General features: G+C 43.6%; 1 protein-coding gene across 7 annotated transcripts in view; it reads right to left on the reverse strand.

Annotated features, from left to right (window-relative positions):
• Positions 1-26,660, reverse strand: part of DCAF6 (DDB1 and CUL4 associated factor 6) — a 156,391-nt gene that overhangs the window by 90,540 nt on the left and 39,191 nt on the right. For all 7 annotated transcript variants that reach the window (XM_075909054.2, XM_075909049.2, XM_075909043.2 and 4 more), the window contains 4 exons: positions 19,155-19,340; positions 10,321-10,434; positions 9,185-9,320; positions 3,223-3,437 (listed from right to left, as the gene is read on the reverse strand). In XM_075909054.2, coding sequence (XP_075765169.1) covers positions 3,223-3,437; positions 9,185-9,320; positions 10,321-10,434; positions 19,155-19,340 — 651 coding nt within the window. The remainder of the gene's footprint in view (positions 1-3,222; positions 3,438-9,184; positions 9,321-10,320; positions 10,435-19,154; positions 19,341-26,660) is intronic.

Consider the following 26,660-nt stretch of genomic DNA (forward strand, 5'->3'; position numbering starts at 1 on the left):
TTGAGTTCTGACAGTCCTCCAATGACTTTCCCACAACTCCCCCTCTGTCCAGAAGGACAGAAGTTTTCCCACAATTTACTGGGAAAGAACCACAGAAGGCTCATCTTACTAGAGCACAAATAACCAAGAAGTACTAGCATCTCACTTAGGTGAATTCAGTACCAATTAGCACACTAACTTGAATTTGGTTTACAGAGTGGCTACTCACCATGGGTTAGGCTAACCCAGGTGTCGATCACTCAAGTAATTTTGCAGTGAACATACATCCTTGGTAGCATACACAGAAAATAGGAGACTCACCAGGGATGTTAAGGGAGAAACTAGAATCCTGCTCAAACTTCATTTATGTGCTCCTCTGTCCTGCCACCCTATTCCCTCCCAATTACCCTTGGTTGAGTAATACTCCCTTAATACTGTAAAAAAGTGCTTCCAAGTGAAGAAATGCCTGAGATTTGTATGGTCAGAGAAAGTGGTGATGCTTCTGACAGATTCTTCTGATGCATTCATGAGGAAACAGATGAGAATGGAATCCATAAGTAGCAATGAAACAGAGAAGCAGGAGAAGGAACATTCTCATCAGTGGCAAACTAATAAACAGAAAAATACAAACTCTCTCTCTCTTCTCACATTTACATTACCAAGGCAAGTGCATCTATTTCACAGAAGGCAAAGCAACAGCTTCAGACAAAATGCTGCTGCTTTTGAATTGCTCAGTTACTCCTCATATCCAGCTAAGGTTAGCATTTTTCAGTCACAGCTATCTCACTGCTATTTGGCAGTCCATGTGAAATGAGTTGGTGGTCTTAGTGTAGTTTCACATTTAAAAAAAAAAAAAAAAAAAAAGACACCACTACAGTTCGAATTAACTGTTACTCCTCGTGGAATGAGGAGTAACAGTTAATTGGAACTAACTCCTTAGTTCGAATTAACGTTTAACTGCCGCATCTAGCCGCAGGCAGTTAGTTTGGACTAAGGAGGATTTAAAAATGGCGGCGCCCGGGAACATGCAAATGAAGCCCGGAATGTTTAAATCCCGGGCTTCATTTGCAACTCCTGTTACCCTCATTTGCCTACCTAGCTCGAACTAACGAGTTAGTGTAGACATACCCTTGGCTACTAATGCCCTCCCACCCCCAACTTGTTTCCCTGCCCTTGATCCTTTGTGGTTGTGTGACTATTGGATCAATATATAGCAAATATCAGTGACCTAAGATCAATGTAGAAGAGGAGAGGCAAGCTGCTTTTCCCACCACATGAGAGCCAGTTCACAAGTTGGCTTTGTTTACTTTTGGCCAAGCCATATCTTTTCAATTCAGGCTCTGCTTTATTTCATGGGATTAAACCATATAAAAGCAAGTTCTGATGTATTTTACAGTTTTTGTAACATCATTCTTCTCTATTAAAGCATTGCTCAGACATAAAACAAGGCTACTAAGACACTTTTAAAGAGCTCCTGTTTTTGTAGGCTCCCGATTTTATTTTAAGGTACATTTAAGCTGAATTTTCTTATGCCCAACAGGGAATTTCTTCAGTTTTGTAAAATTCTTCTGAGTTTTAAAGATTAAGTGTTTTAGGCAGAGCTCAGAGTGATGGTTTTCCGTTTGCACAACCAACATGATGGGACAGGGCCTTATACATTCAGGGCTTTGCCACACAATTAGACTTTCAGCAATACTGTTAAATTCATCTTTAGGGCAATACCATTGGTATCAATTACGATGTTAAATTTAGATAAATCAACTAATCGAATAGTCGATTTAATCTGCATCGGCTATTTGAGTAGTCAATAAGGGGGTCTCCGCCTCTGAAATGTAGCAAGAGCCCTGCTGACTCTTGCTACATTTCAAAGGCAGAAGTGCCGTGAGGGCTCTTGTACATTTTAAAAGCAAAGCGCCTTCAGCAGTGCAGGGTCAGCAGGGGACTATTTGCCCTGCTCTTCTTACATTTCAAAGGCAGGAACACTGCCAGTTCCCTACTGCACCCCAGCCCTTCTCCCCATGGAGACGGTGCTGCCGGGGAACTGGCTTTTAAGACAGCTCCTGCTCCCCCCTTACTGCCTGTCACGTTACCGAATTTGAGGGAAGCAGCCAGGTCACTGCTGCACCCATAAGTGGGGGCGTTGGCCCCAAAAATGGTATAAAAGGGGGCCATGTAGGTGTTGAATAGAAGTTTACTGTCTCCTAATCCTATGTACACTAGTCATGTGATTGTATGATGTCTGTGTGTGAAGTTATAAGCATGTACTTTGTATGGATACTGAATATTTCTCTGCATGTGGTTGAGCATTGGGCAGAGCCCGGACTATGGACATGCTAATTAGTGAGGCTATGTGGAACAATAACACTCAATGGGCCAAGGACACACCTCGGGAATGAGGTCTGACACCTAAGCGCTACCAGCAGGGGACACAGGGATAGGCCGCTGGCCAGGTGACCTGCTGCAACCAAGAAGAGACCAGGAAGGAGGTATAAATATGCCATGTGGCTGACTCCATCTGGTTACTCAGCTCAGCACTTCATCCCAGAGGCAGCAGTGCAGGGATCAAATGGCCGGAAAGAACTGTGGATCCATCCTGATCTAGGATGCGCAACAAGGACTTTTAAGCCAGCAGCTGTAACATCTCTACTAGAGCCTGCATCGAGAACTGGGCGATTTGATGCATGTAATGTATGACAGTTTAGCAACCTTACTCTCATGCTTTTCTTTCTCGTAGCAATAAACCTTTAGATTTTAGATGCTAAAGGATTGGCTCAGCGTGATTTGTGGGTAAGATCCAACGGGTAAATTGACCTGGGATCAGTGGCTGGTTTCTTGGAACCGGACAGAACTTGTTCAGGGTAGGTAGGATTGGGTTCTAAGACCCCCACCTGTATATGAGGCCCGGGGCCATCTGGGGCACGGATATTGCTGGGGTGTCGGAGGTGTTTTTGCTCGTGAGGCTTCAGGCAGGCAGCTGAAGTGCTTTGTGGGACTGGTGTGTGGCCTGTTTGGAAAGGTCACCAGTCTGGGGGCTGTAAGGAGCCCCGAATTTGAGCAATTCGCCCTGAGCGGACGCCCTCAGCTGTGCCCAGACCCAGCCTGGTCTGTCACACTGCCTCTCCATGAAGCAACTAGTCAAGTATTTGATTAAGCATTTGATTAGCGGATAGTCAACTAGTATCAATAATTATACCAAGGAAAAATGGGCCAGACAGATGTCAACAAATTGGGTTAATCACTCACCTCTTCTCTTCTTTCTTCTCCAGAAGGAACCTTAAGTTCTCGTGCTGTATCATCCTTAGGGTCAAACAAGTATATGTAATCTGAAGAATAGCTAACAAGGATCTCCTGCCCATCTTCACTGTAGCACAGAGATGTTACCCTGCAGGATTTGTTATTGAGGTGGGGAGGAACAAATCGTGCAACCATTCCTGTAGTGCCCCGACCTGCATAATTACCTAAAACAATAAAAACAAAAGAAATAACATGTGCAAACCAATACATTTTCAGTTAGCAAATATATTGTTAACTAGCCAAAGTAGTATGAATTATAGCTAGAAAAATATCACTCATTTATACCATATGTAGTAAGTCAGTTCTAGTAAATATTTTATTTTAGTACTTTAACCTTTCTCCATTAACGTACATGCAAGCTAAATGTGTTACATCACTTCAATTGTGTACCTATAACACTTGTTGGGAATAGAATGTTATCAATACTAAAAATATTTACAATACAAAACAGAATTCAAATAATCACATCCACTTAGAGAAGGGGGTCTCATATTCCCTTCACTGTTTGAAGCCATATCACTATGTTCACATAAAGATTTGGCATATGCGATGATGATATTCCTTTGACATTTCAAAACAAAATATATTTATCTTTTAACCAACCCAACTCACTTTTAACCAACTCACCTTTACTCACTAATGAATCTCCACTGGAACTATTTATAAAACTTTCCAAACCTCTGAGCAGTTTCAAAATAAAAGGAAATTGTAACTTCCTTTCTTTCTTCGAGTGATGTCCCTGTGGGGTGGTCCACCACTTGAGAGAGATTAGGCCATCGGGGGGAACCGGGGACGAGCTTGTGGACCTGATGTTTTGAAGCAGCACGGATGGAGGCCAGCCAATGTTTGAGGCACCGAAGGTGTAAGTGAGCATTCTGTACCACATACATAGTGGATGCCATGTGGCCCATCAATTGTAAGCACATGAGAACTGATACTAAAGGACTGATGGTGAGTATGTTGATCAGATCTTGTGTTGCCTAGAACCTCTTGGTTGGCAGATAGGCGTCGACCGTGATAGAGTCGAGGTGCGTGCCAGTGAATTCTAGTCTGTGTAAGCAGAGAAGAGGACTTTTGGTCGCTGATAATGAGACCTAGAGATTGGAATAGGCCTCTTGTAGATATCATCGGGGGGGGGGGGGGGCGTCTCCTTCCAAGATGCACCTTTTAATGAGGCAGTTGTCAAGGTAGGGGAAGATGACGACATCTTGACAATATAGAAATTGCAGTTACTACAGCCAGAGTCTTGGAGAAAACTTAGGGGGCAGAAGAGAAGCCAAACGGAAGGACATGGTACTGGGAATGCTCGGATGCTATAGTAAAATGCAGGAAGCATCTGTGGGACAGATGGATCATCACATGGACATAGGCATCTTGTAGGTTGAGGGCTGCAAACCAGACTCCTTTGTCCAGAGCTAGAATAATGGGTTCTAAGGTAACCATCTTGAATCACTGCTTTTGGAGATATTGGTTGAGCTTTCGTAAATCCAGGAAGTAGTTGGAGTAGAGCCCTTTGTCCTTGAACTGGTCATGCACTTTCTCAACAGCTCCAATAGCAAAGAGTCGATGGACCTCTTGCCTTAGAAGTTCTTTGTGAAAGGGGTCCCTGAAGAGGGATGGGAGAGGCGGAGAAGGTGGGAGAAGAGATGACCGGGATGGAGTAGTGCCGTGGTCACCAACCAGTAGATCACGATCTACCGGTAGATCTCAGGGGCTCTAAGAGTAGCTCTTGAGCCCTCTCTGAACTGCACACCTGCGCAGTACATTTACATTAGATTTCCTCATTTGAGGAGCAGCTACTCACCAAGCAACAACACAGGTGAGTAGCTGCAAGGAATGGTGGGAGCTGGGAGGTTGGGAGAGCTGACTGTGGCTTTCAGCTGAAAGAGGCTGCCCCGTGCTCCAGCTGATCGGTGGCTTCTCCTCTGAGCCTGCCCACGTGGAGCTTGGTGCACCCTGGCTGAGCGCCATGGCCAGCTGGCCGGGCAGCTGCTTCTCTTCCCTCCAGCCCGGTGCCCTGCGCTCAGCCCAGGGAGGCTGCGTCAGGCTCCAGCTGTGCTCCACATGGGCAGGCGCAGAGGGGAAGCCGCCCGATCAGCTGGAGCGCAATTCAGCCTCCTCCAGGCTGAAGGCCACAGCCAGCTGGCCATGCAGCTTCTCCTCTGCGCCAGCCCATGTGGAGCGTGGTGCACCCTTGCTGAGCTTCAAGGAAGGGGCAGGGCGGTAGATCTTGGCTTGGTCTGTCATTTAAAAAGTGATCTTGGGTAAAAAAGGTTGGAGACCACTGGAGTAGTGCATGCGACTGTTTGTAAAACCCATAGGTCGGTTGTGATAGTAGCCCAACGATGGTGGAAAGGACGTAGACCATGGTGAAAGACAGAATGATTCAGAAGATGGATGTGGGAGACATTGTGTCGGCCCCTGACCAATGTTTCAAACATGCTGCTTGTTGAAGTGGGAAGTAGAGGAGCGACTGTTTTGTTGTTGCTGCCTCTGCACCCACAGTCTAGAATGTCCTTGGTCGAAGGCTCTCCTGTTGATTTCTGGGGTATGCACAATCACAATGTCATTGGTAGGGTAGATAGGGTGTGTACCACCTGCATCAATATGGCAGGATTGCATCAATACTTCCCTAGCATTCTGAGTGTAGTTTGGGAGTCCTTACTGGAATGAAGAACTTTGACTATTCTGGCTGCAATAGTCAGTCTGTGTCAAAAGGGAGGTCCTCGAACTTCCCTCGAAGCTCCTTGGGCATACCTGCAGACTGGAGCCAGCATGCTCTACATATAACAATAGAAGTCGCAGTAGATCTTGCCAGGATGTCCGTAACATCTAACGATATTTGCAGTGATGTGTGGGCTGTTGTGTCCCCCTCCCGTACAACTGATTTTAGTATAGGTCTCTTCTTATCTGAAGAGCAGATTAGCTATGTGTAAAAGTAGTGTAGAAGAGGAGGACACTTTTCTCCCAAAAAGGTCCATACTTTTCAATTCCCTATCCTGCAGTGTGTTTCTGTACTGGAGAAGTTCCAGCCCATGTTGAGCCACATTGACCACAAGTGAATTCAGTTAGGGGTGGGTAAATAAGTCCATAACCTTGGGGGGACAAAGTATTTCTTGTCTGTCCGCTTACTAGTGGGAGGCACAGAAACAAGTGTTTGCCATAGATCTTCTGCAGCCTCCATGATGGCTTCATCTATGGGAAGTGTGATTTTGACTCTCTGGGTCAGCTGGAAATTTGAGGAGTCGATGCTATTTCTCGTTGACCTCAGAGAGTTGCATCTGTTGGGCTGTAGCCACTCTCAAATAGTTCCTGGAATTGCTTGAGGTTGTCAACGGGGGGGACGTCCCCAGGTATGACTACTTCATCCGAGGACAATGAGGACTGATCCTTGGACGATGTTTCTGGGTTGTGAGGCTCATCCTCGTCTGTTATCTGGCCCCTCCTCTGTCTCCTGGTCGTCTGCAGCCGGTGGGATGAGAGAATGTGATGAGGGAGGTGGTTGTCTGGAGGGTCACTAGAACAGCATTGAGACAGTGACAATCTACAACATGGTAACCAGTGTCAGTAATTTTGTGGGGGAAGCCTCCACTCCATCATCCCGGGGAATGGTGATCATATGTGCGTGTGCATCTATACCTTTTGCAGCAAGATCTGATAGATGAAGAATGTCTGGAGGAAGAGACACTTAAGCGCTCTTGTGAGACGCTCTGGATTGATGGCACCGGGGATCTCAAGGATCTTATGAAGCCTCTAGATGATGGGGGCAGAGATGGAGAAAACTGCCTTGATGGTCTAGTGCCAAGTGCCATAGGCATTAGGGAGGCACATCGTTGTGGGAGGTTGCGAGTCTGTGCCAATCCCTCCATCGGTGCCAGTGAATGCAGCACAGATGGTGATATCGGTGCCAGTGAGAAAGTCGGTTCTGGACTCAGAGATATGCAAGTGCGGTTTAGACACAGAACAAGCTGTTGTCAGCAGTGGTTGCTTTGTCAGCACTGACGGTACTGCCAAGGTAGAAGATCTGTCCATCTCACAGGGCTTGATCGGTGCTAGGGTTTTGGGTGACACCAGTACTGGAGCCAAGGTCATCAGTACCAGTAGTGTCCCATGCTGGGACTTGGGTTCCACAGTCTTTGCAGGCTGGCTGGGCATGCTGCTGGAAGTGCCAGGTTTATCACCAGAGCCGACTTGGGAGGATGAAGAGGCCAGCAAAGATCTAGCAGGTGAAACCCTCTTTATTGTAGCCAGTTTTGGTATTGGCAAGCTTGCTCGTTGTTTCTCAGCCCTGGGTGGCTTGGGATGAGCGGCTGAGTCCCCTGCCTTAGCAGGCTAAAGAGCATTATCAAAAAGGAGCATGCGGAGCTTCATCTCCCTAGCTCGATGAGTCTGGGCAGTTAATTTGCTACTGTAAGGGCATTTTTGCAGCACCTAGACACCAAATGCGGGAGGAGTGTCCATTCGAGGTCAGCATAGCTTTGTGACAGGTCCTGCATTTTTTTAAATCTGGAGAATCTGACAAGGGAGAAATTATGAGGACACTTCTGTGTATGGTATGAAAGAAAACGGCTCCCAGAGTTTACCCCTCCTAGCGTTTTCCTCTTTTCCTTTGGTTTTTTTAACTGGAATAAACTACAATAACAGTCCTATACTAACACTATTAACTAATACTTGAAACAAAAGGAAATAACAGCTAACGAAACAAACAACTTGAGGTGACTCTGAGGAGAGAAGGCAAGCTCCATCTGCAGCCAAGAGTGGCAATGAAGGAACTGAAGGGAGGTCAGGCTGTGCGTGCAAAACACAGAATGAACAGCACGAGATACCTCATGCCCATGTGTGCCCCAACCAACTACTGCTGTGCAAAACTCTGATCTGGAGCACCGGGACGACCCAACACCTACAGTGGAGCACCCATTTGGACATCACTCAAAGAACAATCTCTTTTACAAATCATTACAAAACACCTCTCTTTCTGCCATGTGTGGATTTCAATCCAAAACTATAATGGCCTGCAATGGACAATATTCAGTGCTAGACAAATGACAAGTTGAATGTGTATTATCTGAATGCATCAGGGAATTCTGGATTCTTTATACAACACCACATGAGCTAGGAATTTGCTTTTAAATGAGACACAGCATTTCCTTCCAGTCCTGATATGCCAGCCCTTAAAAATCACCATATTACGCACAGAATCTATACAAATACCCAATATTTGTCATTTTCCCTTCTCTCCCAGTTCTATACAACTGAGTTCAAGACAAAGGCAACAATACTCTGAAGATCAAGAAATATGAAGAACAGTAGCAATAAAAATGAAATTAAAGCATTTTAAAAACAAACTTCTATAAAATATAGTATTTAACACCATGAATATAGGTATTTTTAATATAATTTGAACTTCTAATCAAGATTTTAAAATTTAATAAAATAAATTGTCTAAATCTCTAGTACATGAGAATAGAGCCTGAAAGGGGACCAATAATAAAGTGCAGAGCCATCTGTGGTAGAAACAAAGAATACAGGTTAAGCCTCTCTACTATGACACTCTCGGACTTGATTGATGCCAAACCAGAGAATTTGCTGAATCATAGCAGGTCATTATTGTCTAGCAGCATTACCAACACTTCCACTTTGCAGGACAAGAGAGCCCCTAGGAGACGACATAGAATTCCATGTGCTGCATTTGACCGACAGAGAAGTTCTTTGGACATCTTAATAACAACATTCACTATTTATTTACAAATCTTTCAAAATCTTTCCATGTAGGCGTTACTGCTCTTTAGTAATATCCAATATACAATTTTTAAAAAGTCTAAATCTTAAATAAAAACTAAGCTTACATCATAAACAAGACAAACTAGAACTGACTGCTGCTAGAAAAGTTTGCTTAATTTTTATTTCCCACCTGTTGCTCTTGTGCCAAGCATTCGCCGGTCATATATTCTTACAGAGCTATCAGAACAGCCCACTGCAAGATAATATGGTACTGGAGGACAGATAGCTACAGAGGTTGCAGCACGTCGGCAGTTTATTAAAATATCCTGGAATAAAACAAAGATACTGCACTTACAAAATAGCTCCTATGCACTTGAAATAAAACACTTAAAAAAAAATAGATGCAGCCCTTTTAGTCAAGGTGCTATAATAATGCTTGTAAGAAGGAACAGGATCTGACCCTATACAGATAGGTGGTAAATGTATTACAAGGAAGAGTTACTACAATGAACAAAAGGGATTACAGAATGAAAACAGCATTATATTAACCTAAAAATCCCCTAAGAGTTAAGGGCAGAGATGGCTAACAAATGCTTGGATTTTCTTAAAGAAACCAGGATGCTGGTAGAAAGAACTGCAAATAGGCAGGACGCATCTAAGCTAATTCAAAAGGATTAGAATAGATTTGGTTTATGGGCCGATAATTGGATAGCAGAATGTCATGTAGTAAGAGTAATGTAACAAGATTGGGGACCAAAAATAACCAAAGCCTAATAAAAGGGAATGTATGGCAGAAATTAGAAGAGACAAATACAAGGGGACAGTATGTATAATATGGATTGGGGGGAAAAGGGTGTTTTTATCCACATCAGTAACAAAAGTTTTCTGGATTGCAGATACTATGAACAAAATTAATGCCATCCAGGGAGATGCAACAGAGATTCATTTAGTCCAATATGTTCGCTGTCCCACTATTTTACAGAAGCTGCTCAACAGTTTGAGCTTCCATTATAAACTCAATTTACACCACCTTCTCAAAAATGTACAAAAAAGTCATCACAGCCTCTAGGTTTGAAGGTTAGGCCCGAGGCCAAAATAGAAGTTTTCCTACCAAGTGTGAAACCAAACCAGAGGTTCATAAATGTATTTCAGATATTCAGAGTCCAAACAGCACTCTTCAGTTTCTTTGTAATTTTCACCACATGGCTTGATCATCTCATTGGGGCATGCAACTACCACCTCACAAGCCTTATTAGGGTTCAGATACTGGATATTAAGATCACCACACTATATTTCTGTCATTTTATTGAAACATTTGGTTCTTACATCTTTACAATCTTCTTTTGTGCAGCTTGTTTTGATTCGAGTATCAAACCACCTGACCGTGCCATCCTCACCGCAAGAGAGAAAAGTATAGGGGTCATTTGGTACGGTCATAATCTGCAATGAAAAAAAAATCAGTATCAAGATTTCAAGAAAATATAATTTTGAAAACAAAACCTTTAATATTAGTGAGAAATACAAGGGTGATGCTTAATTGCATTGGAGATTTTTCTGAAAATAATCTAAAGTGAAAGACTGTTTGTATTAGTCCTGCAGCACCTGAAACAAGCAATTAAATCCCACAAACACTTCCAATGCCTATTGTGTAAATGAGGCACAAACGTAGTATTTTCAGTTATATACATATTCATCTAAAGTGATAAATACAAGACAGGTTAATTTTGTTTTCTATTATGGAATAAGACATTTTAACAACCAAACCCTTAGCCTCAAAATCCATCCTCATACAAACCACAGGAAATATTTATCAACACTGTTTTTCCATTAAGTTGTTTCTTCTATGCAAGATACAATAATGCACTGAAGTCTATTATTGTTCTCTATCTTTGAATGATTTTTCAAAGAATTGTTTTATTACACCATATTCCTGATTCCAGGAAAGCTATCAAGATAGTAATGATAACACCACATATTCCAAATTAGGACTGTCTTCATTAACAAGTTTAGTCAAGGAAAAATGCCTTCTGTTGACATAACTGCACTCACATTGCAACACGACTGTCATGAAAAATGACCATTTTTGTCAACAAAAAATTTCCAGCTCTACAAGGGACTTGTCTTTTTCCCCCTCCCTGTGTTTGATGAGAACATGCAGGGTAGACAATCTGAGGCATTTTGTCGCCAATTCTGGCACCTTCCATGCATGTGGGTGAGGGAAGCTTCATTGTATTTCACTGTACTGCTTTCTAATGAATAGACACACACTTTCAGAACAATTCAATGCTTTCATTTACTGCTTAATGTCACATACCAGGCACCATAATCCCAGGTGCCAGCATTAAAGGCATGTTCCCGGTTATGTCTTGTGTTGAAAGGGGGCCCATGGAAAAACCTATTAGGGGTTTATTTCAACTCCTGATTTTCGAGGTGCACTAACAAGGCTTCCCTGATGTTGGCAGCAATCTTTTGAGTTCTAGTGTTTGGCTGCTCAAACTCTGCAGCAGATTGCCTCAGTGATCCACCCCTAAGCAAATAATTCCCCTTTATTTTCACACAGATTATGTGAAGTGCAACATGCCATGATAACCATGGACGTACTGTCCTCAGTGAGATCCAGCGTGCCATAAAGACACCTCCATCTCCCTTTCAATCTCCCAAAAGTTCATTTGACCACCATCTGGCTCCTGCTCAGGCTGTTACACTGCACTTTACTGCTGTCCAGATGCCCGGTGTATCATTTCATGAGCCAGGGTTGCAAGAGGTAGGCCAGGTCTTCTAGGAGCACAATGGGCATTTCCACATTCTCACTGTAATCTTGGGGTCTGGAAAAAAGATCCCCACCTGCAGCTTTCTGTACAGGCCAGTGTTCCTGAAGATCCGTGCATGCATCATGCACCTTTCCAGACCATCCTGTGTTGATGTCTGTGAAACACCCATGATGATCCACAGGCAACTGCAGCACCATCAAGAGAGGGCAGCTCTCAGTCGAATGTCATTGTGCTTCAAGTCAGGAGCCAACTACCCCAGGAACATTGTTTTACGCATCCTAAAGCACTGCAGCCACTTGTCTTCATCCCACACCTGCATAATGATGTAATCCCACTCATCAGTGCTGGTTTCCCTAACCCAGAAGCACCGGTTTGCAATACACTGCAATGTACAAGGTCTCAGAAACAGTTAACAGAGCATGCAAGAGAACTGCATAATCCAGACTCTCTCAATGCAGATTCTGGAATGCACAGGAGAGAATTGTGGTTGGAAAAAAAGACACAAAAGGATGCTAGTAGCCCCTGAACAAAGAGGTTCCTGACTGAACATTTTGCATGGTCCCAAGATGCCCCGCACTCTGTTCTGAGGTCCCATCACACACAGCAACAGATGGTGTCACCAGGCACTGTGGGAATACATACCCACAGTGCATTGTTCCTGCTGTCAATAGGGGAACTTAGATGTGGACATAATCTGTTGGCAGAGGAAGCAAGTATAAACATGCTTTAGTGACTTTGGCAACTTCTGCATGTCAACATTAAACTAGGAAGTGTAAACATACCCTTAGGGTGTTCCCAGAAAACTTATCACGTCCAGATTCATTTAACAAATCATTCCATAAAATACATAGAACAGGAAGTGCCAAATACTACACAGCAGAGCACCTCAGGTGGGTGAAAGCAAGTGAATATGGTAAGGATGTTAAATGTAGATTAACTCATTGCATAGTCAATGGTATTTTCATCAATATTTGATTAGTCTATAAGGGTTCATGATACAGTTCAAAAGGAAGCCCCGCAGGGAGCATGGAACAAGCGTGGTATCTCTCTGACTCTGTGCTCCCTGCTGCGTCAGCCTTTGAAATGTACAAGAGCCCCAGTGAGGCTCTTGTACATTTTAAAAGAAGCCAGCTCAGGGCAGGAGGGGACTCCCCCGCTCACGCTCCTTGCAGTGCCTGAGCCTCTGAAATGTACAAGAGCCCAGTAGGGCTCTTGTACATTTCAAAAGCAGAGGGGCTTTTATACATTTCAAAAGGAAGCTTCGCAGGGTGCATGGGGCCAGTGGGGAATGGGGCCAGTGCTCCCTGAGGGTTTTCTGCTTTTGAAATATACAAGGACTCCACTGGGGCTCTTGTACAATTAAAAGCAGAACTGCAGCAGAAGCAGCGCAAGCAGAGACTGCTTCAGTCCTCGCTCGCACCGTTTTCATTGTGCCTCTACCTCCCCTGCCCTCCACGGAGACTTTCTGGGGGGAATCTGGCTTTTAAGACAGTTCCTCCCAGCACTGGATCCTGCTCCCCGCACTTGCTACCTCTCTCAGATAGAGACAGCAGGGGGGAAGCGACTAGTTGCATCACTAGTTGACTATCCAATAAGCTTCTGCTTATTGGATAGTCAACTAGTCTCTTACAATAATAATTCCTCCTTCAATTAACCAGAAAAATTCCAATAGCCATCCAGCATCATTTTTTGACTTTTTCTGGCACTTGCAGAAGTCAAGTCTGTAAACATACGGCAGTAAAGTTTGTTCATGTCACGTTTCTGTGCATACGACTGTTATCAGTTATTATCTATCTCTCTGTGCTTTTCTGTGACGATATTGCCTGGTACACAGTACCAGCACCTAAAGTCAGAGCTCAACGTTTCCCCTGGAGTACCAGCACCTTTTTCCATGGAGTACTGGCACTTTTTTTTTAAACACAAAAAAAGCACTGATCTATCTCATCCTGCAACTAGGACTAGTGTACAGTGAAAAATTCATGAACCATTGCTGTAAAGCTCGAGTACATTTGATTAACCGGCAACCCTTATTCCCCATGAATGCAGATAAAAAGCTTGTACTGTATGTACAATTTTTCTTGACCATTACTATCAATCCACTAATTTATACAGAAGGAAATAATCAAATCTGTTTTAAGTCTCGAAGTCCCAAAATTACTATACGCCTTCTCTTTAGGAGCTCAATGACAGAGAAACAGCTACCAGAACGTTACAAGTTAAGTACAGCAGAACCTCACTCTTTCACACTATTGACAAGAGCAGACACTGCAAATTACTGAATTAGTAATAACAGGCTGATCCTACTTTAATTAAAGTCAATGAGATTTTTTCTTCTATTGGCATTAGGCCTTAGAGATGAACAAACACCAGGCAAAAAGTAATAATGAAGCACAAATATACCACATTCATTTATTTGAAGAGTTGTAGTTTAGTTTTAAATATATTATTAACTGTACAATATTTTATAATTTACTATTAATATGCTGTAATTTGTAGGAAGCAAGGGATTTAAAAAAATGAAATAAATATCAATAGCCGTAACTCAATTTGAGTTCATAAATATTAACCTTTAACACACTATTATATAGGAGTAGCTATCATTAAATTATCAATCTAAAATATAGCTGTACAAAAAATATGAAGTTAAGAATTAACTGGAAATATGAAGTTAAGAATTATCCTTAGGCGAATACTCTCTTTCTGAAATAGAATTAATGTGAATAGGAGCGAAGTCTAGTATTTGGTTAATGACTATTAATAAGTTTTGAACCAGAAGGATTAAACTTCAAATACTCCAGTGTCTAGAGGCAATTTTGTGTATGTGTTGGTGTCTGTCCCATATACACTATCCGTTCCTTTTCCCCCCCAAATTGTCTCAAAAAAAAAAAAAAAAAAAAAAAAAAAAAAAAAAAGCGCAATGGCACAGAGCTCATGAATTTCCACAAGTTTCCTCATTGTGAGGTACATCAGTCAAGGTCTGAGACTGCCACGTTCCAAGTTGTGAGGCCAGTCTAAAACTTGTCCCATAATCTAATTCAGAATTAGTACCTGAAGACCAGATAATACTGTTATTTAGAAAATCTAGTGAGACAAAGTTCTATTTTTAATATAACGAGGCAGTTAAAAACAGTTAAATAAATGCAGTCAGCTTAAACATATTTCTCCCATAGTAAAAAATGCTTTTAAATGATATGAAGTATCTAAAACTAATATTTGTTAATTTCAAGTTATATCTGCAAGTCAATTCTTTTCTACCCAGCACTACCTCTTACCTGTTAAAGCGAGCTTTTAATTTTCAGAGTTCTAAGTTCAGTGCTCACAGTGCTATACACCTCCAATTCTGCTTCATTATTCAAGTACAAGGTAAGTTTTAGGTACAGGAATACTTAAGTTATACATTTATAAAGTACATTTCTATCTAGGAATGTAAGCGAGTAGGTGACTAATCAATAAGCTGAAGCTTATTGGTTAACACTATTGACTACTCGCACCCCTCTCTCTCCAAACCCCACTGCAGCTCTGCAATATTGGGGAGCTGGTGTGCAAAGACGCTGGCTCAATCCCTGTTCCTGCCGGATCTCAGCTTAACACCCCCATTGCCACTCTGTATTATTTGGGACCGGGGAGCCAGCGTGAGAGGACACTGGCTATGTCCCAGCTCGCCCACTGTAGCATCTGTCAGCCGACGGTCAGGGCAGTGAGTCCCTTATGACCGGCTGAAGTTCTTTTAAATTGTGCTTGGTTCTGTTACAGCAACTGAAGGAGTCAGGATAAAGCTTAAACAGTTACTATTTATTGTTACAGGGTAAACTTAGTTGTTAAATGCTACTACTGTGTTACAGATAACACAGCCACTACAAAGGACAGGACAGAAATTACACTAAGAAGTCACTTACAGGTCCCATGAAACCCTTTGGTTCTCTGAGCTCTTATTAAATGCATGCAAAATAGACACATAGCAGGTATATATTCTCACCCCTGCGTTCCAGACTTGGCGTAGCCAGCGTCTTTCTCTCAATCCCTCGGGAAGAAGTAGGGCGAGGTTGGGCGTCCCACAGACCTCGGGAGACAATCAATACCTGCCAGCAGGTATAGATGATTGGAGCTCAAATGGGGTGGGCTGCTGAACCTCTTTTATACCCCTTGGGTCATGTAGGCTTCTTCCTGGTCTCAAGTGGCCAATTAGGAAAAATGGCTTTGAACACCAAGTTTCCCACGAAGGGTGCAAAGCATAATTTACACCTGGGAAAATGCAGACAATGGGCACCTCTGGTATGTGATGGGCGAAGATTCCTCTCCTGGGACAGTGCAGGCGTGTCAATTACTGGTACTAGCCATCAGGGCGGCGGGAGGCCCCGGGTCGTCAGCTAGCCCATTTACTGTCTGGTTTCTGTTTATGGTAGAGTCAGGGACAGGCAGCACACCTGCGTTCCCAGGGCATCAAAGGCTGACTGCCTTTCTCTTGCTCTCTGGGGGGGGAACCAAGATGGGGTTCGTGGAAAACCAAGATGGGGTTTGTGTCTGGCTACATTGACACTGGCTATGTCCCAGCTCGCCCACTGTAGCATCCCAGCCCCTTGCCGGGTTTCCTTTGCCAGTCAGCCATCTCAGCTTTCTTGCCTCCTGGCTTGCTCAGAGGCCCTGGCTGTTGGTGGGACCTGGGGGCTCTGTGTTATTCTCTGCCATTAATCTTTCTATATATTAAAGAAAACTTTTTCTGCAGGATGACAGAGTGATATCATCACGTCACTCTGCTTCCTGCAGTCCCTCAGCTGCCCCGCCTCCTCCCTCCTGCTAACACAGCAGGGCACAGCAACTATGGCTCCTGAGCAGCAGCGAGGGCAAACTGTTGCTGCCGCTGGTGGGCATGGGAGTGGGGGGAAAGGGGAGGAGGAGGAAGGAAAATTGTGGGACAACAGGAGGCAGCAGAGAGGAACCAAGTGGCTGGTGGCTGCTGTAGTTTTAAATTGTGCAGCTCCCATAGTATGGGGGGGGGGAGGCGCCTTGTGGCAAGTCCTGTGGTAGGGGGCACTGCAGGAGAGGCCCACTGAAGGGGGTGCCAGGACTCGGGGACACCCTCTCCACCATGGGCCTCACTGCCTTCCCTCCCAGTGGCTGGCATGAAGGGTGAGGGGTCCAAGGAAAGTGCAGGGGCCTAGGCCTCGCCCCCCCCCCCCCCCATTTCCTCCTGGCAGCCAGGCGGGGGCAGGGGGAAGAGGAGGAAGGTGAAGGGCCTGGGGAGAGAGAGAGACCTGGGCCTCTCCTCCCCTCCCCTTCCCCCCTGGTGGCTGGGAGAAGGGCAAGGGGCCTGGACCCAGAGGGGAGAGCATGGGGCTTGGCGTGGCTTGAGAGTGGGGCTGGACCTATAGGGGCGGGGGATGGCTGCGAACCGCAAGACCTCCCCCCTTTACTGGGGGAGAGGCAAAGCCATAAGACCTCTCCCTCACGGGGAGCGAGTGGCGAGCCATGTACCCTCCCTCTCGCAGCCAGAGGAAGAGGGCCAGGACGGCCTCAGCCAAACCCCAAAATGATAAAAGCTTCAAACTATTTCTATTTTAAAAACAAAGACTTCCCTCCATTAGCATACATCTAATTCAAGTCAAATACAGCGAGACTAACCATCTGCTTCAATGCCATCATATCAATACTACCATTTCTAACAAATGTATATGGTCAGAATTCAAGGTTGCATTATTCATTGTTTGGAGAGTAACTCTACCTGGTACAGATACACAATGACTCATGGTGGAGTTTACAAAATGAAATTTTTCTATAGAATGTATACTTTAACCAAAATGTTGTGAGCACTGTGCTCAGTAAAACTGAAAAGGGAATGTCATGAACCTAATCTCTACAAAATCTATGGCTAGGCAATAGACTGATGAATTCTAGTCACAAGCTCAAGAAATCCTGTAAGACTACAGATTTAAAGAACAGAACTTGAGACATGAAATTGTGTGATGTTGGTAAAGTTGTATGCTCTGTTGAGAAATCTACTTCAAGAAGTTATTATTAGGTATTATTCTAGTTGATACAAGATGATGTTTTAGGCTGAACAAGTTCCTAGCAGATGCAAAACCAGGATTCTATTCTTTATCACATTCATTAACTTATCCTTCATTGCTATATTCCAGCTCCCCACTGTATCATACAGTTACTCTGGTCTTCAGTTTAACTTGGTGCTGAAAACTGTATTTACACTACAAATATGTATGTCTGAAGCCCTTCTGTTGGCATAGTAGCAGCTTCACTGTGCTGCTGCACTACTTTAAGTGTAGACCTGCCCTAAGACCACCGAAGTAGAGCTATGTCCAGATACAAAGGATGTCTACAAATACAAAATGAGCTCCATGGGGTTTGCTCTGCTTATCTTCTGAGAAGAAGTCATTCTGCAATTAACAAACATTCTGAGAAGTCCTTTAACTGACCACAGACATATACTATTAATGACATTTCTATCACATAATGAGACATTAATCTCAACAGCCTCTTTAGACATGTTCTTTTTTGACATGAAACACCATTCATTTTCTTTGTCTGATACTTACACATTTGGTTCTAATATCTTTTGTTCACTCTGTATAAAAACTGAAGGACCTATCATGAACTAAGCTGGAAGGTCTTAGATAAGTACATCCATAATTATCTAAATTTTGGAAACAGCATTTGAAAAACACTGGAAAATTAATATAGAATGTTGACAACCCCAAGAAAATGATGATAGTTAATAATATCTCACTAGAGCAAACAGGAGAAATTTTTTTAATGAATTTAGCATGAAACTGGAATCAGGAACTCTTTGATTTTTACTATAGCTTTGCCATTGATGTGCAGTGTAACTTGAACATACTTTGCATTGCTTTACCCATCTGTAAAATAATGAGGCTATTACTAACAGAGAGGGGTTGAAGATTATTAATGATTACAATGCATTATTTAAAAAAATCCTTAGGAATGTGATGTTGTATCTATAATTTACAGTGAAAATGTGCTGAAAGCACAAAATTCTTGGTAAGCTTTTTAAATTTATATTTACCTTAAGGAGTTTGTTTCCCTCCCTTTAACAACAAATGATATTCAAACTACCTGTCCACCAATACATAAGTAAATAAGTTCCATTATGTATCAGTTGCTATCTGCTATTATATTTTGCAGAGGAAATGGTCGTAATAATACTTGACTTTACAGCATCTCCTTCAGTTGGATAATTTAATTCTTTATTAAAGAAATGACACCTGAAAGTTACGAATAAAAGAAAACCAGTTTAAACTATTACAAAGCAAACAGAGAAGAAGTTGTCACTATCAGACTGAAATCCAGGCTAATATCAATACCAGCATCTACTTTTCCAGTTCTAAATAAATCTTGTGCTTTGATGATATACAATACCTCATAGGTAGTTCCATAGTGGCACGTGAATTGGCATTGTCTGTTGGTCTCAGCATCTTGCTCAATGTTAGTAAAAAAAATTACTCCATCTCCAGAACAGGACACAATCTGCTTGTCATTGGTGCAAGGTAAGAATTTTGCACTAAAAATATTTGCCCTGTGTCCTGAACGAATGGTTGTTAAAACCTACAAGCAAACAAGAAAGGCTTGTGTTAGGTTAATATTTTCAAAGCAAATATCAATACATAGAAAAATAAAAAACTTTAAGTCAATAATCCCAAAGTTCTAGAGCATGGAGCGACAGTAATATACAAAGTTGGTTATGGACAGAACAGTGAAAATGCTGTTACCTTTGGGATGACTTCAGGACAGTACATTTAAAGAATAAATAGGGTGCTTATATTAGATTTCTTTGTTCTCTTTAGGTATTCTCGGCTGCCATTGACAGCTGTTTTGTGGTCCATTACCACTTTCAGTAATGCTTCCTCTTCATGCTCCAGGATTAGTTTCCAACAGAGTCAGAATCTTAAAAATAAAGGTTCTCTCTCTTTCAAGTAATATTTTTAAGGCAAAATGAAAGCACTGAAGACTATTTTGAGACAGAGCAAGAGAACACGCATATGCCTCGTGTCTGAGCAGCCTCTCCCTCTTATTTCTCTAGCTAAGACTGCGGTGCTCCTTCTGAATTGAGGTGAAGCTCTGAAATGAGGCTGTGCTTGCCTTCAGACCCTGGGTGACCTCCTGAGTGTGATCCACATTCTGCTGAAAAAGCAGAATGTGTATGTGCAGCCCTGGGCACTGCTTTGCCTAAGTATGCCCTTAGCTTCATAATCAGCCCCATTTGTCCCAGTCCCTCTCATCCCCAGCTAAACTTCATATACAGCAGTACAATAAGGGATTGAACAATGGCACACCCTCCCTGCCTCTGACTGCATTCTATGGTAATATAGTTGAAGATTAGCTTTTCCAGCCCCTCCCTCACACACCCTCAATATCCCTGCCCTTGTTGCTCTCTTCATTGTAAATGAAAGAAAGGAAAAATTAAAGGCATTCAACACAAAAAGCTCTCTGTGCACAAGCAGAGAAAAAGGAGTGAGGGTTTAACATGTGGTGCTTAGTTCTATTTCATTACCAGCCACCACACTGCCCTTTTTGTATAAACAGCAGAAAAGGCTTGCTTCAGAGCAGCATTTGGCCTCCAACAAAATTAAGGCCTGAATCCTTCAGACTTGTCCACAGGAGTTGATGGGTAATCAAAAAATTCCATATTTCGCATTCAAAATTTTTCAATTGCATAGGTATTGCACAGAAAGTCAATTGATGTGCAAGTAACAGAAGTGCAAAACTTATGTTTTAGCAACATTTTGTGACAGAATTCCTGAGTCAGGCAACAATCCACTTAGAAGCAAGAGAAATGTGCAGATAACTATAAACATCCTTCTTCTAGCAGCAACATATAGGATGACTGAACATGTATTTTTTAAAAAATTCCATTTAAATTATACTGCCTATTAAGTGAAATTAAAATCTTTATTCATTGGAACTAAACTCTTCACTCTACTATAAAATACAAGCTTTTTCCTTTTAAAAAAAGTAAAAACTGAAGTCACTAGTTTCAGTTACACATTCCTAGGTCCAGAGATGAAGTAGAAGGAACACAAGAGGAAAGGTGACAAGGACAAGTGGTTGAGTTTACCTTGGGCTTAGCTAACATAAGCATGGTCATACTGGGTCAGACCAAAAGTCCATCTAGCCCAGTATCCTGTCTTCCAATAGTGGCCAATGCCAGATGCCCCAGAGAGCAGAGATTACAGAACCAGGTAATCATCAAAAGATCCCTCTCCTATCTCATCCGTTTCCAGCCTCTGACTAACATGCTAAGATCTACTGCCTTCATAGCTCACAGAATTCGTGTCTCAGCTAAATATTAAGTAATCTATTTTCTTGCTGTGTAGTATTGCTTGTCTAATACAAATAAATGTTGATATACAGAAAATTAGTTCTTAGTTTGAAGTATAATTTGCCTTGAACAGAATATGAAAAGCAGATCTCACTAAGAAGAGTTCATCACAGGTTTCTATGAATAAATAATATCAGGAAAGCCTTTTCTATTAGTATTTCCAGTTATATGCATAAGCGTGGCAACATTCTTTTCATTTTGAGTCTCTCAAGCCACAGTAACATATTGTCCATTCAAGCTAAGTGAATATTATGTTAGAACACCTTCTGGATTGGCAGGGAATTATTATGTATGCACATTTTCATCCTCCCAAGATATATTATGTAACTATTAAGAGGGCTTGCCCTTGATCATACATGGTTTATTAGCTGCAAATGTTCTAAATTTAAAAAGCATGGCTTCACTTTTTATTGTGCTTAATTGTGGTTACATTTGGGGGAAAAGTGTAAAATGATTGTTTTTACCGGTTCCTTTTTTGTAGTAATTTTTTCAGGGTTTACATGAAAACAGATAAATGAAGTTGCTAGTATTTTTTTTCCCAAAAGAGCAAAGCCATTTAACATTTCTCACTCACAAGTTGATGTGCACTATCAGCTGCATCTTCAGTTCATGTTACATCATACTGTTTAGTAAGGGTCTATACTAATTTTGAAATACTTTTTACAAGTCAATTGGTTGGGGTAGAGAAGAACACTCAGTTTGCAAATTGAAGGCCTTCCCAGATTGATATGAATCCAAGTTTGGGATTCTCAATGGGTTAGCTGCAAAATGTAACCAACAGCTTAGGCACCTCATTTATACTCTTAAAAACTATCCACACCATTGCAGTTGCACAAGTTCCAGCAACAATGCACATGCTAGTGCAACAGATTTTTTGTATCTAACATCTAACACTCCTATGAACTGTATTACTAGTAGTGCAACTGTGGGAGATTTAAGAAAGATGCCTATATAATGTGAGTGAAAAATTAACCAAATGGTTTAATCTCAGATGTTTAAGATGTTTGGGAGACCAAGAATAGAAATCAGGATAACATCATGGAAGAAGAGGTCAGGGTTAGTACTAGGAGCATATATTAGCAATGCGGCAAATCTTTTGGGCATTATTCTCAGTAACATGCAAAATCTCTTAGGCCGTGTCCAGACTCAGGGGTTTTTTCGGGAAAAGTAGCCTTTTCCCGAAAAAACTTCCCTTGCGTCCAGACTCAAGCCGCGTTCTTTTGAAATTATTTCGAAAGAACGCGGCTTTTCTTTCGATGGCGGTAAACCTCGTTTCATGAGGAAGAACGCCTTCTTTCGAAAGTTCCTCTTTCGAAAGAAGGCGTTCTTCAATGTAAAGAGGCCGTCTTTGAAAGAGAGCATCCAGACTCGCTGGGTGCTCTCTTTCGAAAAAGCGGATTTCTCTTTCGAAAGATCCGCCTGCAGTCTAGACGCGATCTTTTGAAAGAGGCTCTTTCGAAAGATGCTTTCGAAAGAGCCTCTTTCGAAAGAAGCCTGCAGTCTAGACATAGCCTCAGATGCTTTCCAAACAGAGGCAAAGATAATTCTGAGGAGCTCACTGCATGATGTTTAGCTCCCTAAATACAGACATGGTACTCTAATCTTATATTCAAGAAGCAGCAAATGTGGGACATTCAAAGATACTTTGGAATTTAATAGTCTGTCAGCCATGATCCCAACGAGCTTTATTTACCTGTAATAGATGGGTAAACAGGCACCATGATGCAAGTTCTTTATCCAAGCCTGCAGAGCAAGTCACAGAATGCAGGCATGACTTGCCATTTTCCCTCAAACCTTCTAAAAGCCCCTTTCATTAGGGAGTGCAGGCTGTTAAAAGCATCATTTCCATGAGAAGCAGCAGATGGGGAAGAGGGCAATATGACTGATTCCTCCTTTTGCTTTCCACATCCAGCCACAGCAATTAACACAATAAGCCCCCAGTGTCCCTATTCCATCATCAGGCCATTCTAATTCCTTTTCAGGATGGCAGTCTATAAAGGCTCCTACCCATAAAAGCTAGAGATACCTCAAAGGAACCAGTTTTATTGCCACCAATATCAGGATTAAACACAATAACTCTCAAAAAGTTTGGTCCAATTGGGACCAAATTGGACTTGAGAATGACAGTGGTTCCATTTTTGTTGGCTCATGGGAGGGTGCTAAGACAATTGCTTGGCTCCCATTTTGTCTCATAGAAAGCACAAGGAAACTTAATGGTAAATAGAGGGAGAGGGTCTCAACACGAGAAGACAATTATAATGAACAGTATTAGGTTAATGTTCATTATGGTAATATAGTAAGTGGGGGTATAGTATTTTTTAAACATAGAATGTTAAAATATGCATGCATTTAGGAAACCTAATAAAAAACTAAATCCAGACAGTATTTTAACACACCAAAGAAATTTAAAAACAAAAACAGTCAAGGGTTTAAGAAAATAAATTAACTGTGGCTAAGCAAAGGAGCAATTCCAGAGAAAATAAAATGAGCCTTGATCCCACTTTGCCTATATTCCTATGTCTGTAAATAGGGACATCAATTGTTAACAGGTAAGCCTTACCTTTAACTGGTTCCAGTTAACCCGTTGGTGAAGCCTACTGCAGGGAGAAGCTACTCCAACTGGCTGGCCAGAACAATGCCTATTCATGACGGACCCAGCCCAGCCCCTCCCAACCCTCACCCCTCTTCACAAGTAGGGGCTGCCAGCCAGAGCAGCCCTTATCCATGGCTGGAGCATCCTGCCTTTAACTGATTAAACAAATGTTTAACCTATTAAACAAAATTTTACGTTTCTATTTGTAAAGTGCCTAGAAAGTCATGCAAAATACTACAAATTCCATACTACTTTGGAGGTAGAAATTAATACCCCAAAGACTTGAATTTCCCACTTATGAGCATACAAAGCTTAAAGAAAAAAAATGCAGAGTATTTGACACTGTTCTGCACTACCAGAAGCACCGCTACGCACAGATAAGCCTCTAGTGTTCCCTCTCCACCAAGAGACTACTTTCCAGCTGCCTAAAGTGTAATTAAATGTGGCTCAAAAAGCTTTGCATCTGTAAGTTACAGAAGGAATGACACTCAAAATCATCTGATGTATTAAGATAACTCCAGGATAAACATTAGAAAAAGACAGGAACAGGAACTCCAAAGATGCCAGCAGCAGATTCAGACTAAAAGTAAAGTGCGAGTGGGAAGGAGTCTCTCTAGGGAGGAATCATAGTTGTGGCACCTTAGGGTATATCTACACTACACTAGTATTTCAAAATATCTTATTTTGAAATAACATGTCTACACACAAAATGCATTTTGAAATAGTGTTTTTCTATTTCGAAATAGCACGTGCACACTGATTGGACTCTGACTTGCATTTAAGGCCAGCCAGAACTGGTTCCAGCAGGGCATCAAGTCAGGAGTTAGCGTCAGGCAGCAGCCACACAAGGTATCTGAGGCCTGTGCTTAAAGGGACCCTCCCGGACAGCTGGTTTCTCTGCTTACTTGCCGACCTAACTCTCTGAGGGACAATAAAGCATTTTTTTCCTCTGCGTGCTCTGGTTGCCCTCACTCAGGACACCACAGCACTCTGTAGCATGGAGCTGGAGCTGCCCCTGGGCACTCTGGTGCTTCTTTTGGACATATTGCTGCCAGCCTGGCTGCACTTTCTGCAGGCTGCCTCGCAGGATCTGCAGCAACCCAATCCCCAGGCCTTCTTCCAGACCCTAGGGAATAGGCTGCCCTAGGGGAAAGGGGGTGAAAGCCCCCTCCCTGGGAGGGTTTGTTCTGTGCCGCCCATACTAGGGACTGCACGTGGTGGCCAGGATTGCAGGGGGCATTGCTTCTGGAGAGTGAGGGCATGGAGCAGTGGTGGAGAGGGAGCACTCTCAGTCACCCTGGCACCCCAGTGGTTGTATGTGTCTGCAGGTGGTTAAGGCCATCAACAGAGTGCTGCTCCGCAGAGTCATCTGCCTTGCCAATGTCGACGCAGTCACCAAGGGTTTTGGTGCCCTGGGCTTCCCCAACTGCGGGGGGGGGGGGGGGGGGGCTATTGACGGGACACACATCCCCATCCGTGCCCTGGAACACCAGGCCTCCCTCTACATCAACCAGAAGGGATACTTTCCCGTCATCCTGCAGGCAGTGTCTGACCACCGGGACCACTTTGTGGACATCAACGTGGGCTGGGCTGGTAGAGCACACGATGCGTGGGTTTACCGCAACTTCTCCTTGTGCCAGAGGCTGCACGCCGGGACTTTCTTCCCCAAGCACCACATCAGGGTCAGAGATGTGGACATGCCTGTCTGCCTGGTGGGGGATGCGGCCTATCCCCTACAACCCTAGCTGATAAAGCCGTACATGTGACACCTCAACCCTTCCCGACAGGCATTTAATGCCAGGCTCAGCAGGGACCGCATCATAGCGGAGGGTGCCTTCGGCTGGCTGAAGGCCTGTTTTAGATGCCTTCTAACCCACCTGGACCTCTCAGAGTGGAAGACTCTGCATGTGGTGGCAGCATGCTGTATACTGCACAATTTGTGTGAGCAGAAGGGGGAGGCTTTCCTGCCCAGCTGGATGGCAGAGGCCGACCACTTGGCCGGCCTGTGTACACAGCCCCGTACGGCTGCCATCTGGGAGGCCCTGCAGGAGAGCTTCCACCCGGAGGAGCACTAACAGTCTCCCTGGTGTGCCCCACTGAGGGCATGAGCCTCATTCCTTCCTCGCGTCCTTCCACTGACCCCTCTCTAACCCCCCTTCCTGATGAACACGTGTCTTTTGTTGTACAAGAAAACAAACTCTCTTTATTGAACAAAACTGGGGTGGCAGGGGGAATGAAACTCAGGTGAGACTGCGGAAAGAAGGCGGGAGAGGGGAGGAGAGAAGGTGGGAGACGGGAGGGGTAAACCTGGGAGGAGGGAGCTGGAAGTGGGAGGCAAGGGGAAGAAGGGGGAGGAGAAGCTCAAGGTTGGGGTCTCGCCAGCCCAACTGTCTCCCAGCACCGTGGGCTCAGGGACCTTGGTGACCCGGGAGGGGTGGGAGAGTGTAGAGGGGGTGGAAGGTGTGGAGGAAGAAGCGGGAGAGGGAATGGAAGGAGGAGCGGTAGCTGGAGAGGCAGCAGGGGCTGGAGCAGCAGGAGGCAGCAATCTCTGCACCAGGGTCTGCAGGTGCTCACAGATGGCACGGCCCTGGGCAAGCTGCTCCCACCAGCTCTCCTGCCGGAGCTGTAGGTCTTCATGCACCCAGTGCTCCAGGATGCAGTGCAGGGCTCGCAGTACCCCAGGTGCTGCCACTGGTAGTCCTCTTGGTTATGGGTCAGCCTGCAGAGTGCCTGGGGGTGGGAGGATGTCCCGGGAGGGGTGATACACCCTGCACTCGCAGCGGGTGCAGCTGTGGAGAAACAAGAGAAGTGGTCAGATATCCCTGGGGACACAGTGGGTCAAGCCCAGCCCCACTCTGCAAGGCAAGGACAACTGGTCTCCGCATTATCAGAGCCAATGTACTTGCACAGAGGTCATATTCGGGATGTCCTACTATCCCCGGGAGTAGGAGCT

Source organism: Pelodiscus sinensis, chromosome 1, assembly GCF_052426305.1.
Source record: "Pelodiscus sinensis isolate ZL-2025 chromosome 1, ASM5242630v1, whole genome shotgun sequence".
Classification (NCBI taxonomy): Eukaryota; Metazoa; Chordata; order Testudines; family Trionychidae; genus Pelodiscus; species Pelodiscus sinensis.